Here is a 14,047-nt window from a genome sequence, read left to right on the forward strand (position 1 = left end):
AGGCTGCGGCGAGGAGGCTGCAGCAGCGCTAAAAGCCCGTTACCAGTGGGTGTCACTGCAGGACAAGGAGCGTCCGGAGCCCGGGGGCGGCGGGGCCGTGCTGGGGCCGAGTCCCGGCGGCCCCGGGACGGGAACAAGGACAGGAACCGGCTTCGGCCCTCAGCGAGGCCACCCAGGCCCGAGGCTGCGAGGCCCGGACCTCCAGGGCTCCCAGCAGCGGGTTTTGGGGCGCTGCGGGGCCGCTCGCCAGCCCCTGTTGCAGTCTGGCTTTCTGGTCTCTTCTTTGCTGCTTTCTTGGACCCAGCCTGGAGCAGCAGCTCTGCGTGGGCTTGGTCGCAGCGTGCTCGTTTGCCAGCTCAGCCACGGCAAATGGCAACGATAAAATAACCCCCCAAACCCCATGTCGCTGCGATGTTCCCTTCCCTGCGCACAGCCCCAGAGAGCTGCAGGGCTGCCGCAGGAGGGCTCGGCTGCTGCTGCTGGAGCTGAGCTGGCAGCAAGGGAGACCTCGTGCCTGGGCTGCTCGCCCACCCCTAACCAGTGTCATTTGTAGCAGGACATGGCGTTTAAAGCCCGGCTCTCTCTCCCTGGGGAGGACAGAAAGGTCTCCTGTTATAATCCACTTCTGCCAGCATGGCAAACCCCGCTGTTACTCTCCTAGTTATTTCAGATGGGCTTCATTTAGATGCCTGTGCTAAAAAGAGGGAACCACATAGCAGGGTTTCCCTGTGTGGAGCAGGTGACTTCTGTCCTCCCTCGGCTCAGGTGCGGGCAGGGTGGAGTTTGCTGCAGCAGCTCTCCCTTAAAAAGGGCAGGGTGAGCCTCAAACTGCCCTAAGGAGGGTGCTGGGAATGCCTGAGCAGCTGCTGTGGAGCCCTGCTTGTCCTGGGGAAGGTAAGAAAAGCTGCTCCTGCAGCTTGCTTTGTTCTTGTGTTTCAAGTAACACAATTTAATGTCATGAAGGGCTCTGCTGCTTGAGGTCTGGGTCTAAAAGTTTGGCTGGAGATTGGGTGCGGAGAGAGACCTGGGCTCAGCAAAGCTTCCTGAGCCTTTGTGCCCCTCTGGCTGCTCTGGGTCTGTGTAGGAGCATGTAGGAGGCTGGGCTGAGGTGTGCAGGACAAGGTCACATCCACCTCCCCCTGCGGTGCTTGGTGCTGGGCTTGGGGTGCTCTGGGACAGCGGCTCTCACCTTGTGGCATGGCCCCAAGGTGCTCAGCCTGTCCTGGGGTGACCACGGCTGAGCTCTCTGAGTGGGAACAGGGCGCTGAATACAAATGCTGAAAGCTAACATTAGACTTAAATGTCTTCTGGCATAATCTGGGCTATGATAACAGATGTGAGAAGCATAGGGATAGTTGATTATTCCTCTAGCAATCTTGGAGACACACAATTAAAGTAATCGCGGTTATTATCAGCTGGTATTTTCTTAAGGTGTGAAGATCTTTTGGGAGCAGACCGCTTTTAAACGCTCTAATACCTGCCTGGGCTGCATGTGGCTGGGCCTCTGCCATCGCCTGCTGGTGACCAGGATGGGGTTTGGGTGCTGTGCCACTGCGCTGGTGCTGGGGGGCGTGGGTCTGTTCTGCAGCTGCCTGGAGAGGTACACCAGCAGTGTTCAAGTGTGAGCGTGGGGCTGGCAGGAGCCGCCTTCGTGCAGCAAGGCCTCGGTTTGACAGGGGCTTGAGGCAGGTGTGGGGATGCCTTCACGTAGGCAGGCAAGTGAATCGGGCAGTCAGGGGCCACTTGCTTGGCTTGAGAAGGGCTGATGTGTTATGGAGCTATTGTAGACTTGATATGGGTGAGGATATGGTTGAATTTAGTATATTTGTTCAGAATGGGCAGGGATGGAGACCCCCCTGCTTTCCCTGTGGGGTTATACTGGTGCAGACACCAATTCCTGGTGTGGCTGCTGTTACCTGGAGCGTGAGGCTTGTGGTGGTCGGACTGGGCAAAGTGTTGGTGTGCGTCTGACGTGAAGCAATGAACAGGCTGAGACAGGATCTTTCCTTACATGTTAATGATTTATTTGGCTATATCTGCATTAGCGTAACTTCTTAAAACCTGAGAGAAAGCCATTGTCTGTGGCCGAAATGAGTCTGGGGGCTGCGGTGCCCAGCACAGGGCTCTGCTCTGGGCTTCAGTTTGCTACGTGGATGCCCCAGGGAAGGGGACCGTGTCTTGCAGGCACTTCTCAATGGGAGGCACTGAACGCCTTTTTACGAGCATCACGGTCTGGAAAAGTACTGAGATGAGGCCCAACCTATAAGGAAAGGAGCAGATAGACGATTGGTTACAGGCAGCAGCTGGCCAAGAACAGGGTGTAGCACAAGCAGGGAAGAGACTGCAGATTAGTGCAAGGGTTTTTGACTGCTTGGAAAAACACTACTCCAGTTGCAGTTAACCACGTAACGTGTTTGAAATGGGGGCTAGTTTTCTGATCAGCTCCAGGATATTCTTACTCTGCTCCAGTAACAAAATCCTGTAGTCTTAACACTGTGTCAGTTATCTGACATTTTCAGATGCTGGCATGCCTTAAGATGGATTCTGAGATAAACATGACTTATTTTCCACAACACAGGACTTATGCCCCTCACTGGTGGGGGGTGGGATGGGCTCAGAGCTCCTGCTGAGGTCAAGGGCTTTTGTTGGGCAGGTCACACACACACACGAGCAGTTTCTCCCTGGAAATCTCATTTGAGGTGGGGATGTGGTGAACAAACGACCATGATAAAGGAGAAGACACTCGGTGGAGTTAAGTTCCAGGGCCCTTCGGGGTGAGCTGTACCAGTGGCGTGGTTTACACAGTTGCGTGCAACAAACCCATGCAGCAGATGCTAGGTTTACTCTGATATGTGAGTGTGTCTCCATGTACAGGGTGGGTTTACTGTGCGAGGCCATGGGCTTCACCTGCCTTGACCCAGTTCCTTGTGCCATATATCTGCCTCGTGTGGGTGTGCAGAGCTTTCTCCTGCCTCCCCCACCCTGCTCAGGCTGGATGGATGTCAGGTTTTGCATATGTAATAATGCACAGCAGTCTTTGCCCTGAAAAGCTTGCTAGTGATCTCATTAATCAAGACAAACAAAGCATATTTAGCTATTCCCCCTCACTGGAGGAAGGTGTTCAGGTGCTTAAATATGCATTTGAGTGCCTAACTTCAGACAGTTGTTTTGGATGTTCTTGCTTTCCCCCAAGTAGCAGCAGAGACACAACCCCTGTCGGGGTGGGGAGGCAGAACCAAGGTGGCTGAAAGGGGTGGGTGGCCCCTGGGAGCCCTCCGGAGCTGGCAGGGACGGTCCCCAGCCAGGCTGACTCTGACCTCCCATTAAAGATGCAGGAGATTTTCCTCTGACCTGTGTGGAGACAGAGCTGGGATTGTTAGGAAAATCCACCGCGAGGACAAGCTGAGCTGCTTCTCTTGAAGGTGCCTCTGTGTTTCCCGCTGTGCTCCCTGCCCAGCACCACTGGGCATGGGGCAGGGTGAAATTTCTGCATGGGGCTGGGTTGAAGCCCCAGGGGAGGAAAGAGCAGTTGGTTCGCTCCAGTCTTGGTACAAAGCTCCTGGGTGAGAAATGTCATGCTGAGCCACTACTGACTGTAATTAAAATTAGCGGAGTCCTTGACAAAGTTGAGTGATGCCAGCTTCTACCCTCAGCATGAGTAAGTGAGAAGCACCAGGTGTAAGACAGGGGACAAGTGTTTTTAAAAAATGAGAAGCCCCCTCATAATGAGGGATACCTGAGAAGTATGGATTAGTCCCAGGCCAATAATTAGAGACAAGATAAGGGTGTCCTCGGGTCAAAGGTCTTATTATGACAGACTGGTGTGAGAAGTCAGTGTCAGTGATGAATCCCCATATCTGATTCTTCTAATTCATATTTTAAATGATGAACCCAAAGGTACTTTCTCTAGAGACAGCTGATGATCTTTACCATTACTCTGATGTGGTTATGGGCTGTTACACCAGGGTTTTGTTCGAATCACAGATTTGGAGCATAGGCTGTAGCAGAATAGGAATATACTTTGTAGGCACAATCTTGGTAGTGTTCTCTGCAGGATGACGGAGCTGCAAGTGTTTTCATCTGCTCATTAGAAGCAGTGTTTTGCTCCTTCATTGCACATTTTATTGACAAATTAAAACATGCAGGGCATGTGCAGCTGGAATATTGTAACATCAGCCCTTGCTTCAGAGAATTAGAGGGGCAATAAACTTATCACTCCTCAAACTTCAATATGTATTTGGGGGACCATTTTCGGTTGGGTTTCTCAGTTAATGGTCTAAATTGGAAGACTTTAAGTGACCACTTGCCAAGCATTAGTGTGACCATTTGCATGCTACAAGCAGAGATCAGTCTGTTAAAGGAGGGCTAATAAATTCTGTGTGAGAGACAAAAGCAGCTCAGCTGGTGCAGGGAAGGCAGAACTCCCCTGAGGCAGTGCAGTACGTGCCCCAGAGACTGGATTTTTTTGGGTGCTGTTGGAGTTGGGCCTGCAGATGTTGAGGTGGGTGCTGGGGTGCATGGCAGCAGCTCTGCTCTGTGAGCACCCTTGGGAGGTTGGCCAGGTTAGCTTCTGGGGGGTGGGGGGGGGAGTAAATGGGATTTGCAAGGGGTTGGGGGGATTAATTGAGGTAGCTGGATTAAATGGTTTGTGGTGACTCGTGGGAGGTGTTGAGAAGGAACCCGTGGACAGGACCGGAGCAGTGCTGGGCTCTTCTCCTGCCGGAGAAGGATCCGTGCGTGGCGGCACCCGCTCCTCTCCCGGCACCTGCCTGGCTCTGCGTGCTCAAAGGCAGCCTCCCAGCCTCGTACGATTTTTCACTTTAACAACAAAGCCGCCCCTAGACTCAGCCTAGTTTTTCCATCATCCATTTGATTGAATCCTTTTAGTGGGTGACAAAACACTTTCTTGAGCTCTCTTTACAGGAAACCAATCTCTCTTCCTTTTTCAAAACCTCCCTCATTTACAGGAGTCTAACAAATCCCGGGCCTTTTAAGTCCTTTCCTGTTTTTTTTCCCAAAACAACACAAAACAACAGCGTCATGTTTGTAGATTTTTCGGTGGGGAGGAGGGGATAAAATACACAATGCGGGAGATGGGTGCTGTACGTGCACTGCACTGAGCATCCCCGTGCAGACAAAAACGCGCGCGCGCATCGAGATGCAAATGATTTCCGTGAAGCTATCACTTGTAAAGCTTGACAGAAAATAATGAGAAACACTAAATCTTTTATAAGGTCAACACTCAAGCAGCTGTCAAACAAGAAAAGAATTTAGCGAAAGATCCGCAAAAACTTCCATCGCCTCATTAAATCCAACAGGGCCGGGGCCCGGCGTGGTGAGGAGGCACCGGGGCGCCTCCGTTTTGTGTCAGTAATTTGTGGCGGAGGAAGAGGGAAGACGAAACAGCCAGCGCCGAAGGGGCCTTGGGGGAGGCTGGGGAATCGTTAGTGCGCCAGGAGCGGCCTCGGCTCCTAATTGGAAGCATTGGGCATTATCAACGGAGGATTTGCCTCGGCTCCCTGACAGCTCTCTAGGCCTGGAATGATAGCCCACTTGTCAGTGTAAAAGACCATTAAAAACAAACCATTTTGATTTAATTGGAGGCGGTGCGCTGGGGGCCCAGGTGAGGCGCTTCATCAGCTGATGTTGGCTGCTGATGCCTTTTTCCCCCTGTATTGATGGCTTTTTTTTCCCCTCCCTTTCAAAAACTGTCTAGGAAAGAGAAAGAGGTGCTGAAAGATCCTTCATAGCTGCACCGAGAGTGGCTTTCAATAGGGTTGTCAACAAATGCCATGACAAGTTAGGGAGAGGCAGGTATTTTTAAAACAGACGTTATTCTGTCCAAGCTGAGCTGCGCTGGGAGGTGGCTGTTGGATTATTAGGGTTACAAATACCGTGGCTTTTCCTGGCAGTAGCGTGCTTAACCTGCTTAATGAACGGGCTGGATGGCTTCTCCCCACCTTTCTAATTTCAAGAAGGCGAGGAAATCCAGGACAAAGGAATCTGGGCTAAACGGTCCTTGTGTAGCAAAAACAGGAAGGATTCAGAATGTGCTCAGTAATTTTTGGCTGCTGTGTTTAATGCCCCACTGAGACTTTCCTTTTTTTCTGCTTCCTGAAAATGAAGGCCACATATGTTTGCTGGACCACACTGGTCACTTGGTCTGGGCGATAGTGCACGTAAAGGAGAATTCAGGCACTCGAGCTGGAACCTGGCGTGTCGCCTGCTCGGCAGATGTCCCAGGGCTGGAGCAGAGCAGGCAGCTTTCACACCAACTGCGGGTTTTTGAGATTTGTAACTCAGACCCCTCTTGTGCCAGGCAAGAGTTTTACTCCAAGCTAAGTTGTCAGTTGGCAAATGGTGCCTCCACAGAAGGCAGAATTCCCTGACCAAACCCTCCAGGCCATTTAAAAAGCAGATCTGGGAAACTGTATGAAGCGGTAGCAGTGGTAGGGGCTTACCTGAAAGAACAACACAGCATGTGAGGCTGCAAGTGCCCTAGATCCGTTCCTTCATGGATGAATATCTCTACTGGCAACAGGCACTGGTTGCCAGCAGTTGCTGCCTTTGGACACGGGGGCTTGGAGGCAGGTGGAGCCTGCCCTGGAGATGGCCTGGGCTGTAAAGCTGTGCAGGGAGCGGTGGTGTGAGCTGTGCCTCGTGCTGCAGTGCTGCAGAGCCTGAGGTGCTCGGTTCATCGTGGTGCTGGAAGTCATGAGCTTACGTGGTCATGGGAGTGGGGCTTCAGATAGAGGCCAGATCTGAATATCTCCCTTTTCTTTTTTTTAAAGGGTTTTTATGGCTGTTTATGCTCTGTTTGCTGGTGTCAACCAGGAGATGTTGGAGAGCAGTGAAAATGGCAGAGGATGATGGGCTACTGGGTCTGTGAGGGGAAGGAAGGGCCGAGCATGGGAGAGGGGAGTGGAGGGTGCAATGGGGAGGCTCAGAGTAAAGTGATACTGGCAGAGACTGGATGAGAGAAATGCCTTCCTGTGACTTGAGTGATTATATTGTAGTTCTAGCTGTTGGGCAAAGCAAGAAAACCCGAAGAATCTCTTTAAATCAAGAAAACTTAGAGCTGGTGATAAGGGCCGAAGCATGCATTTAGTTACAGATGGCCACTACGTGGGAGGTGACACCTACGTTGTTGCCCCAGTGGAGATGTGCAATGATTAGGCCCTGGCTAGCTAGGTCTCCACCTATTTGGGACTTTTCAGGGTGTTGTATTTAATTTGGGTTGTGCCTGTTGCAGGCAGGGCAGCACTGAAGGCCCGTGGAGCTGATCTGAGTTGGACTGGGACCCACCAATTCATTTCACTTGGGCCACTGATCAGCCATCTGGTGCCACTGATTTTTAGTCAGCCAAAATCCCAGCTGAAGGGAGGCTTGATCTGGTACCATGGTGACAGAAAGCTCTTGAACTCATTGCATTGGCCTTCAAGTGCTATCAAGGCCTCAGGAGACAAGTTTTATAACACTCCAACTCCATGAAGTCCTGTTGTCCTCCTCAAGCCTGGGAGGATAAATGGTGCCTCTGAAAAGCCAGCCCGCTGTGTGCATCAAGCACAGGTTAGTGTAGCACAGTCTGTGGCTTTTCTGACAACAATTGCAGGATTACATGAGCTGTGCTTGTCAGTTCAGCTCTTCAGACAAAAATAGAGGTAAGGCATTAAAAAAAAATGCAGAACATTTTTTGTGTGTGTGTTAAACCTCAACTGTTAATTCTGATGAAGGATCAGGCTGTGAGCACATATCGGATCCCTGGTGAGAATCAAATTCTGGAGCCCAGAATTTTGCTGCAAAGTTTATACAGTGGGGATTCCTCTAATTACTTTCACTGGAAATTTACCTGACAGAGCTTTCCCAGGTAATGCAAGGCATACGCGGGAGAGCTGCTCAGCCGTTGACAGAGCCTTTGATTTTGTGCCAGGTTGCAAATTAAGTCTTTTGCCAAGGTACCCGAACACTTGCTCGTCAATTGCTTATCGCTTATTCATATCGCGCATCGAGTGCAGCTCGTTTCATCTGCTGGGGAAGGCAATGCGTGTTGACAAAAGTGTTGTCCAAAGTTGCTGCATTTTCTTTCCTCCCTCTGTCTGGTCAAGTAAACAACAATATTCTCCCTGGAAAGCCACCTTGAACGTCTGTGCAAGTTGGAATTCTCTAATGAGCAAAGGAAAAAATAAACCTCGTGTGTGTCACTGACACATGGTGTGCAGAGCTGCTTTGGCACGTGGGCAAATTCTGTCCTTTTACATCACTGCTGCGTGAGGTGTTGTTACCAAAATAAATGCCCTTCTGAGCTGACTTCACAGAGCCCTGGAAATCTATTGTCGAGTGGCCAGTGTTGAGCACTGGTTTGGATTATGACTATTAAAAATTCAGGTGGAGGCAGCTGAAGCTCACCCTGGACTGTTTCTCTGCAGACGGCAAGGCTGTGGGGATGCTGTGTTTTGGCAGCAAGGCATTTTCCAGAATTTGACACTGGGGATGCCATTCTGCCCAGACCAACACAATGCTAGCGATGGGTGATGTGAGGACAGGACACAAGGCATGAGCTGGGGGCAGGAGGACTTCTCTGTGCCGGGTGCCTGAGCTCTTACAGTCCCCAGAGAATGTAGAATGTAGTCCTACATTGGAGAAAAACAGTCTTGGTGCACAGTTCTAGCTGTGATCACAAAACCTGAGCCCAGGAATCAAGTCTCTGCAGGCAGAGCAAGGCAGAGGCCTTCGCCTCGGGGGGTGCCTGAGGAAGGGGAGGGCAGTAGAAACATATTGCTGAGGTGAATAAGGAGTTAACTTCTGCTGGGATTTGTAATAAATTAAAAAACCTTTCCCTAATGAAGTGCCCGCCAGGATGCGACTGGCTCCCCACGACCTGCTTGTCTCAGTGAGCCGGGGGCCCAGGAGACCCGGCGGCAGGTCAGTCCTCCAGAGCGAGACGCGGAGCAGGAGCGCGCCCCTGGTGCGCGAGAGCCTGTAACCCACACGGTTGGCTTAATAGCCTGGGCCATTATTCTAAAGCAGTGGGGCTGAAACCTAAATCCAAATGAAAACATAGTCAATTTGTCTGTACTTTAGCGACTGAACGGCTAGGTAATGCCATTCTGCCCTGGCAACGTAGGGAGCAGGCGGAGGCAATTAGAGGGGAGGGCAAAGCTCCTTTGTTTTCTCTTCTGCTTGCTCTGAGCTCTAGCACGGTGCCAGGTCTTACAAGGACCTAGTGGTAAGTCCAGCTTAAGAGCCACTCGGCTGTCTGCAGGGGGAGAGGATGGGAGCAGAAAAATCCTCCTCGATGATCTTTATGGGTTTAGAAGAACAACATTTTCCTGTCGCCCCCTGCTTTGGATTACAACCACCTTGCTAACAGGTTGTTCTGCAGGCTCAGAGCAGGCCAGACTCTGGAAGGCATCATGTATCTGATAGGCAGTGTCGGAGGGAGCACAAGGATGAGTGGCTTGAGGACATGTTGCACCCCTGTGCCTTGCACCAGCCTCAGGTCACAAGGAAAATTGCATAAATTATGGCTGTGGGGATGGGGGCAAGGGATTCTTTAAATGTTCTTGCCCAGAGTTAAGTTCTTCCCAGGCCATGAGCACCTTGTATAATGGCCAGAGCAGGACAATCTCACTGAAGGACAGTAGGAAATATGCAGATTGTAGTCTGCTAATGAGCTTTCTGTGAAGTGATACTTCTGCAGAGTTTTTGCTTCTGGAATCAGAAGCAAAGCCTTGCTATGGGATGCATTTCCTGAATGCTGAGGGAAGAGTCTTCTCCTGACCTGGTAGGACCCACAAATGCTTCTGGTGTTTTGCATGTGTGGTACTTTTGCTGCCTTGTATCAAGATCTACTTTTAGCTTTGTCTAAGGGCAATCTCTTTTCACCTAGCATTTTGTTGAAATTCCCAGGAGATGTCTCATACTTGAAAAAGTGCAAAGCAGGACAAAACCAGATCCTCTTATCACTTTATCCAACTTTCTGATTAGCTGCTAGACTCTAATGGGTGCTAACAAATCTGAAACAGCCTGAAACAATTGTCTCTGTTCACTCCCAGGTCAGAAATGCCAGTGACCACATTTTTTGATAGTGCTGAAAAAACACAAGACTTCAGCTTAATTCTTCTTAAAACTAAGTTGTTGTTTTTTTTGTCAGGCATTGTTGCTTGGACTTCCGGACAATTGACTTGTTCTGTAGCTCCTCAGCAACCAAAGTGACTTTCATGATACAGCTTTTTGGTAGAGAAAGCTAGACACCTGGCCAGATGGGAGCATTGTCTTCATTGCTGTCATCTTTTGGTGATGCTGAGGAGGCCTTGTAGGGGTGGTGGGGAGTCTGAGAAAGAGGAGCAGCTCTAAGGAGCCTTGTAATTCAAAGCAGTTGCCTTAAATACCTGTGGTGAGCTTTCTGCCATTTCATGTACAACTTTGCCCTATTCAGAAGCTTCTCTGGCCTCTGTGATCTGTAAATTGGAGGACAGAAGAGCACCTGAGACCTGTACTGACTGTATTGAGTTGTTGCTTATTTTAGTGGTATAGACTAAATACAGCGTTTGTGTGAATTACATACAGTAGCCAATGCTGATTACTGTCTTCCCCAGGCCACTGAGTTGATTCTAGGAAAGCCGTAAGTTAGATATCCCCCACCATGTTAGAGCCTGAGAAAGAGATTTCGTGAGAACAGAATTGGTGTAAGAACAAACTTCCTTGCCTCTTTGGAGCACTGTTCCTTATCGTCCTTCTTGCAATGGAGGGGATGGTAGCAAATGACTGAAGTCCCTGGGTTTGGCTGAGTTTGGCTAAAGGGTTAGGCCAGTTTGTCTTTCAAGGCTATTGCACCACCACCCATGTAAAAAACAACTTTATAGAGATGGTTAAGGCGCAGTTGGGAGACTATCAAGTGGTTTTTGAAACCATCAGCTTTCCTTGGGGTATTGCTGCTCATAACTGGGCAAACTCTTATGGATGTTTGAGGTCTTTTTTTCCATGGAGAAAACCATGTACTGAAACTCAACTGAGCAATGAGTTTCCTAATCCGAGTTCTAATATGAACTGTGCATGTTAGATCTGCAGCTGGGGAAAGGTAAACCATCCAGGTTAATGTAATGAGAAAGGAGGAATGAGGCAAATCTGCAGATGCTGTGCAAAACAAGTTGCTCCTCCTCCCCTAGATGCTGTTCCTAAGAAGGTAAGGAAGAAGAGAGGAAAAGACTCAAGTGGTGTTTGAGACCTGTGGCTGAGGGAAGAACCCAAGTGCAATCCTGGATGAAACAAAAGGGAAAGCACGAAGAAAAACAGAGGCTGAAAAATGAATAGTGATGGAAAGGTCTGGGGTGAGAGGAGCTCTAAAGAGGAGGCTTGCCCCAGTATCTCGTGTGACTTACACAATCTGTTTAACAGCGATCGGTCATGTTCTTTCCCTGACACTAGCTGCAGCAGCAGCTTTGTGCTGACAGGCAGCTGGGATAAATGATTACTGACATATGCTAATCGGACAGTCTTAGACAGGATGTAAAAGGAATACATCAAGGTGGTGCAAAACATATTTCTTGGTTGAAACTCTCCAACTTGTATAAGTAAATTAGCTTCAGGAAGTCACAAGGCTCCTTCATTGTTTTAAACTGCAGTTAAAAATCAACAGCAGAGCAAAAAATAAAATAATCTCAGAACCATCAGAACAAGGGCTGGGGCAGAGGGCTGAGAGACTCTTTGCAGTGGTATCTATCAATGCCAGATACGATTTTGGCCATGTACAGTCCCTACAGGGTTTTGATGCTTTCAGACTTTCTGGTGTCTCCTTTCTATTTCCATTGCCCACTTCTTCTCCCTTCCTTTGTAAAATGCCCCGTAGCTCTTCACTTGAAGTTTCCCTGTAATTTACACCACAAACAAAGCTAACAATTTGAACAAGTACCCCAGAGCACAGCAAGATGCACAGATGAGTTCAGGGAGATGTTCAGATCCCATTGCTAAAACAAGAAATCTTCACCCTGGTTCTTATTTGGATCAATTAAAGGAAGTGTCATGCACATCTGTAGCCTGGCTAGGCCCTCTGCTCAGTCACAGGGTGAATATTGTCAATCAGGTAGTTTAGATAGGTATCAAGAGCACAGAATTTCTGGAAATTTGTAGTTCTTGGTGTGAAAATGCTTCTTGAGACACATTAACCTGGTGTGGCTTGAATTAGTTACGCTGAGAGCTGATAAAGTGTCAGGCTACCTAAAAGTAGACTGGATTGTTTTGCTCGGGTAGGGCAGTTGCAGGAATACCAGGAGAGAACAAAGGCCATGACAATACTAATGGGGAAATATAACAAGATGCTTCTAATCTGATGAAGATCACAATAGAGCACATGTTAGAAAATAAGTCATTAAGCCCTTCCTCTGGTCAACTGCTGCTTCTCTTCCAGGCCTTATGTCTGCAAAAAGCATCCTACCCTGAAGTGTGATAGGGGCTGGAATTTAAACACATCCAGTGTGGGAACGTTTTGGGGTCTGGGTTTCAGGGAGCTCCAGAGTAAGAGCTTCATGTCTACCCTCATGTGATAAGGGTATTACCAGGGAACACAGGCAAGTTTAGAAAGTGTCTCTGAGTTCAGTCAAGTACTCCATACCTTCTCCAGGTGGGGCAGGTGCCAGAAGGACTCCTCCTTCGCAGGTACTGGCTGTTTTCGGAGAAACGTGGTACGAGTTTCACGCAATTTGTCTTTCTGTAATCAAAGATACACAAGAACAGGCTGGAATGGCTGCGCAGCTATATACATCAGGTTGGTGTCTTGTAACGATACTGGGATGAACTAGTCTAAAAGTCACTTCATAGATCACCTGATGATCACTAGTGCCTGATCTGGGTGGTCTTTTGTGTCCATGCAGCTAATGCTGATATCTAAAACACACTGAGGGAAACATGGACAACTGCCAACTCCGAGCTTTGTACCGCATCTCAGTGAGATGACCACTGCCTGCTAGGAGCCCTGAGATACAGCACTGGCTCATCACTATCTGGGAGAGTCATTTCTACCACCTCAACCATGGGGAAGATTTCCTGACTGAAGTGTTTCTCTCGTGATTAATTGCAATGTACAATACTTGATAGTCCCAGCACAAGCCAGTGCAGGTACCTGGTAAATGTTTTGGCCATTGCACGAAACCCTGGAGAATCTGTTTGCTCTGTGGTCTGGTTTGTAGGTATGTGTTGCTTAACTCAGTAATTGGGGGCTGCAAGCTTCAGGAACTTGATGGAGAGAACTTAGTGATTAAAACATCAGTCATCAACAGATAAGTTAGGGATGCATTTTTCCAACATCCTGGGCTTGTGCGTTCATAAAATAGCTGCTAATTAAGAACACTGTATTGCACTTCCACTATAAAGCATACTTTGTGATGGCAGTAAGCCCATTGAAATTGGTCATTACCATATTAGCTCGACTCTTCCTTGAGTCATTAACTAATAAAACAGTCATTGGCTGCTTTTAAATGTTATTACAATATTGCTATGTTTAACAGCTCTAACAACTGCTCAGGGTGTGTGCATCCGCTGCGACATGCCAGGATCAAGGCTGGTGCTGGTCCTTCGAACATTTGGCTGCTCCGTTCTTTTGTCCACTGCTGCAGGTAACCTGAGCAGAGCTGATGCTGTCCAAGGACAATCTGCAAGGCTTCTGGCAAGAGGATGGCATTAAATACCAAAGATAACTTGAAACCTAATGCTTTGTTATAGCAGAGTTTTTCAGTATTGTGGTGATGCAAAAAGAATTAGAGCCTCCATTTTAATTGATAACAGGAGTTTAGCTGGGCACCCTGTGACCAGGGACACATTGATGCAGACAGACACTTAATGATAGCTAGAAAGGTGTATCTGTGGGACAGGTGTCTAAGCCTTTTGGAAGGCCTTGACCAAACCACCACTGCCCTGAGCTTGCTCAGTTCCTGCATACACCTTCAGATACAACAATACTTTTATTTAAACCTTTCCTTTTGTCTCCAGTGCGCTTTCAGGCATGCACATTGCAATTTTCACATCTGGTGCTCACTCCCACAGCATTACCCTG

At 48.9% G+C, this 14,047-nt stretch overlaps 1 protein-coding gene and 1 long non-coding RNA gene across 2 annotated transcripts in view; one reads left to right on the forward strand and one right to left on the reverse strand.

Annotated features, from left to right (window-relative positions):
- The first annotated feature begins 67 nt into the window (after window positions 1–67).
- LOC308180483 lies at window positions 68–13,496 on the forward strand. The gene is made up of 3 exons (XR_013940968.1): window positions 68–894; window positions 12,655–12,763; window positions 12,870–13,496. It is a non-coding gene; the product is annotated as an uncharacterized lncRNA (long non-coding RNA).
- The window catches only part of CFAP77 (cilia and flagella associated protein 77), a 61,278-nt gene continuing 49,233 nt past the window's right edge, over window positions 2,003–14,047 (reverse strand). Inside the window, exons 5-6 of the mRNA XM_080562268.1 lie at window positions 12,611–12,706; window positions 2,003–2,260 (exon numbers count right to left, since the gene is read on the reverse strand). Coding sequence (XP_080418394.1) covers window positions 2,192–2,260; window positions 12,611–12,706 — 165 coding nt within the window. The 3' untranslated portion in view covers window positions 2,003–2,191. The remainder of the gene's footprint in view (window positions 2,261–12,610; window positions 12,707–14,047) is intronic.

Source organism: Anser brachyrhynchus, assembly GCF_964034855.1.
Source record: "Anser brachyrhynchus genome assembly, chromosome: 19".
In the NCBI taxonomy this organism is placed as follows: Eukaryota; Metazoa; Chordata; class Aves; order Anseriformes; family Anatidae; genus Anser; species Anser brachyrhynchus.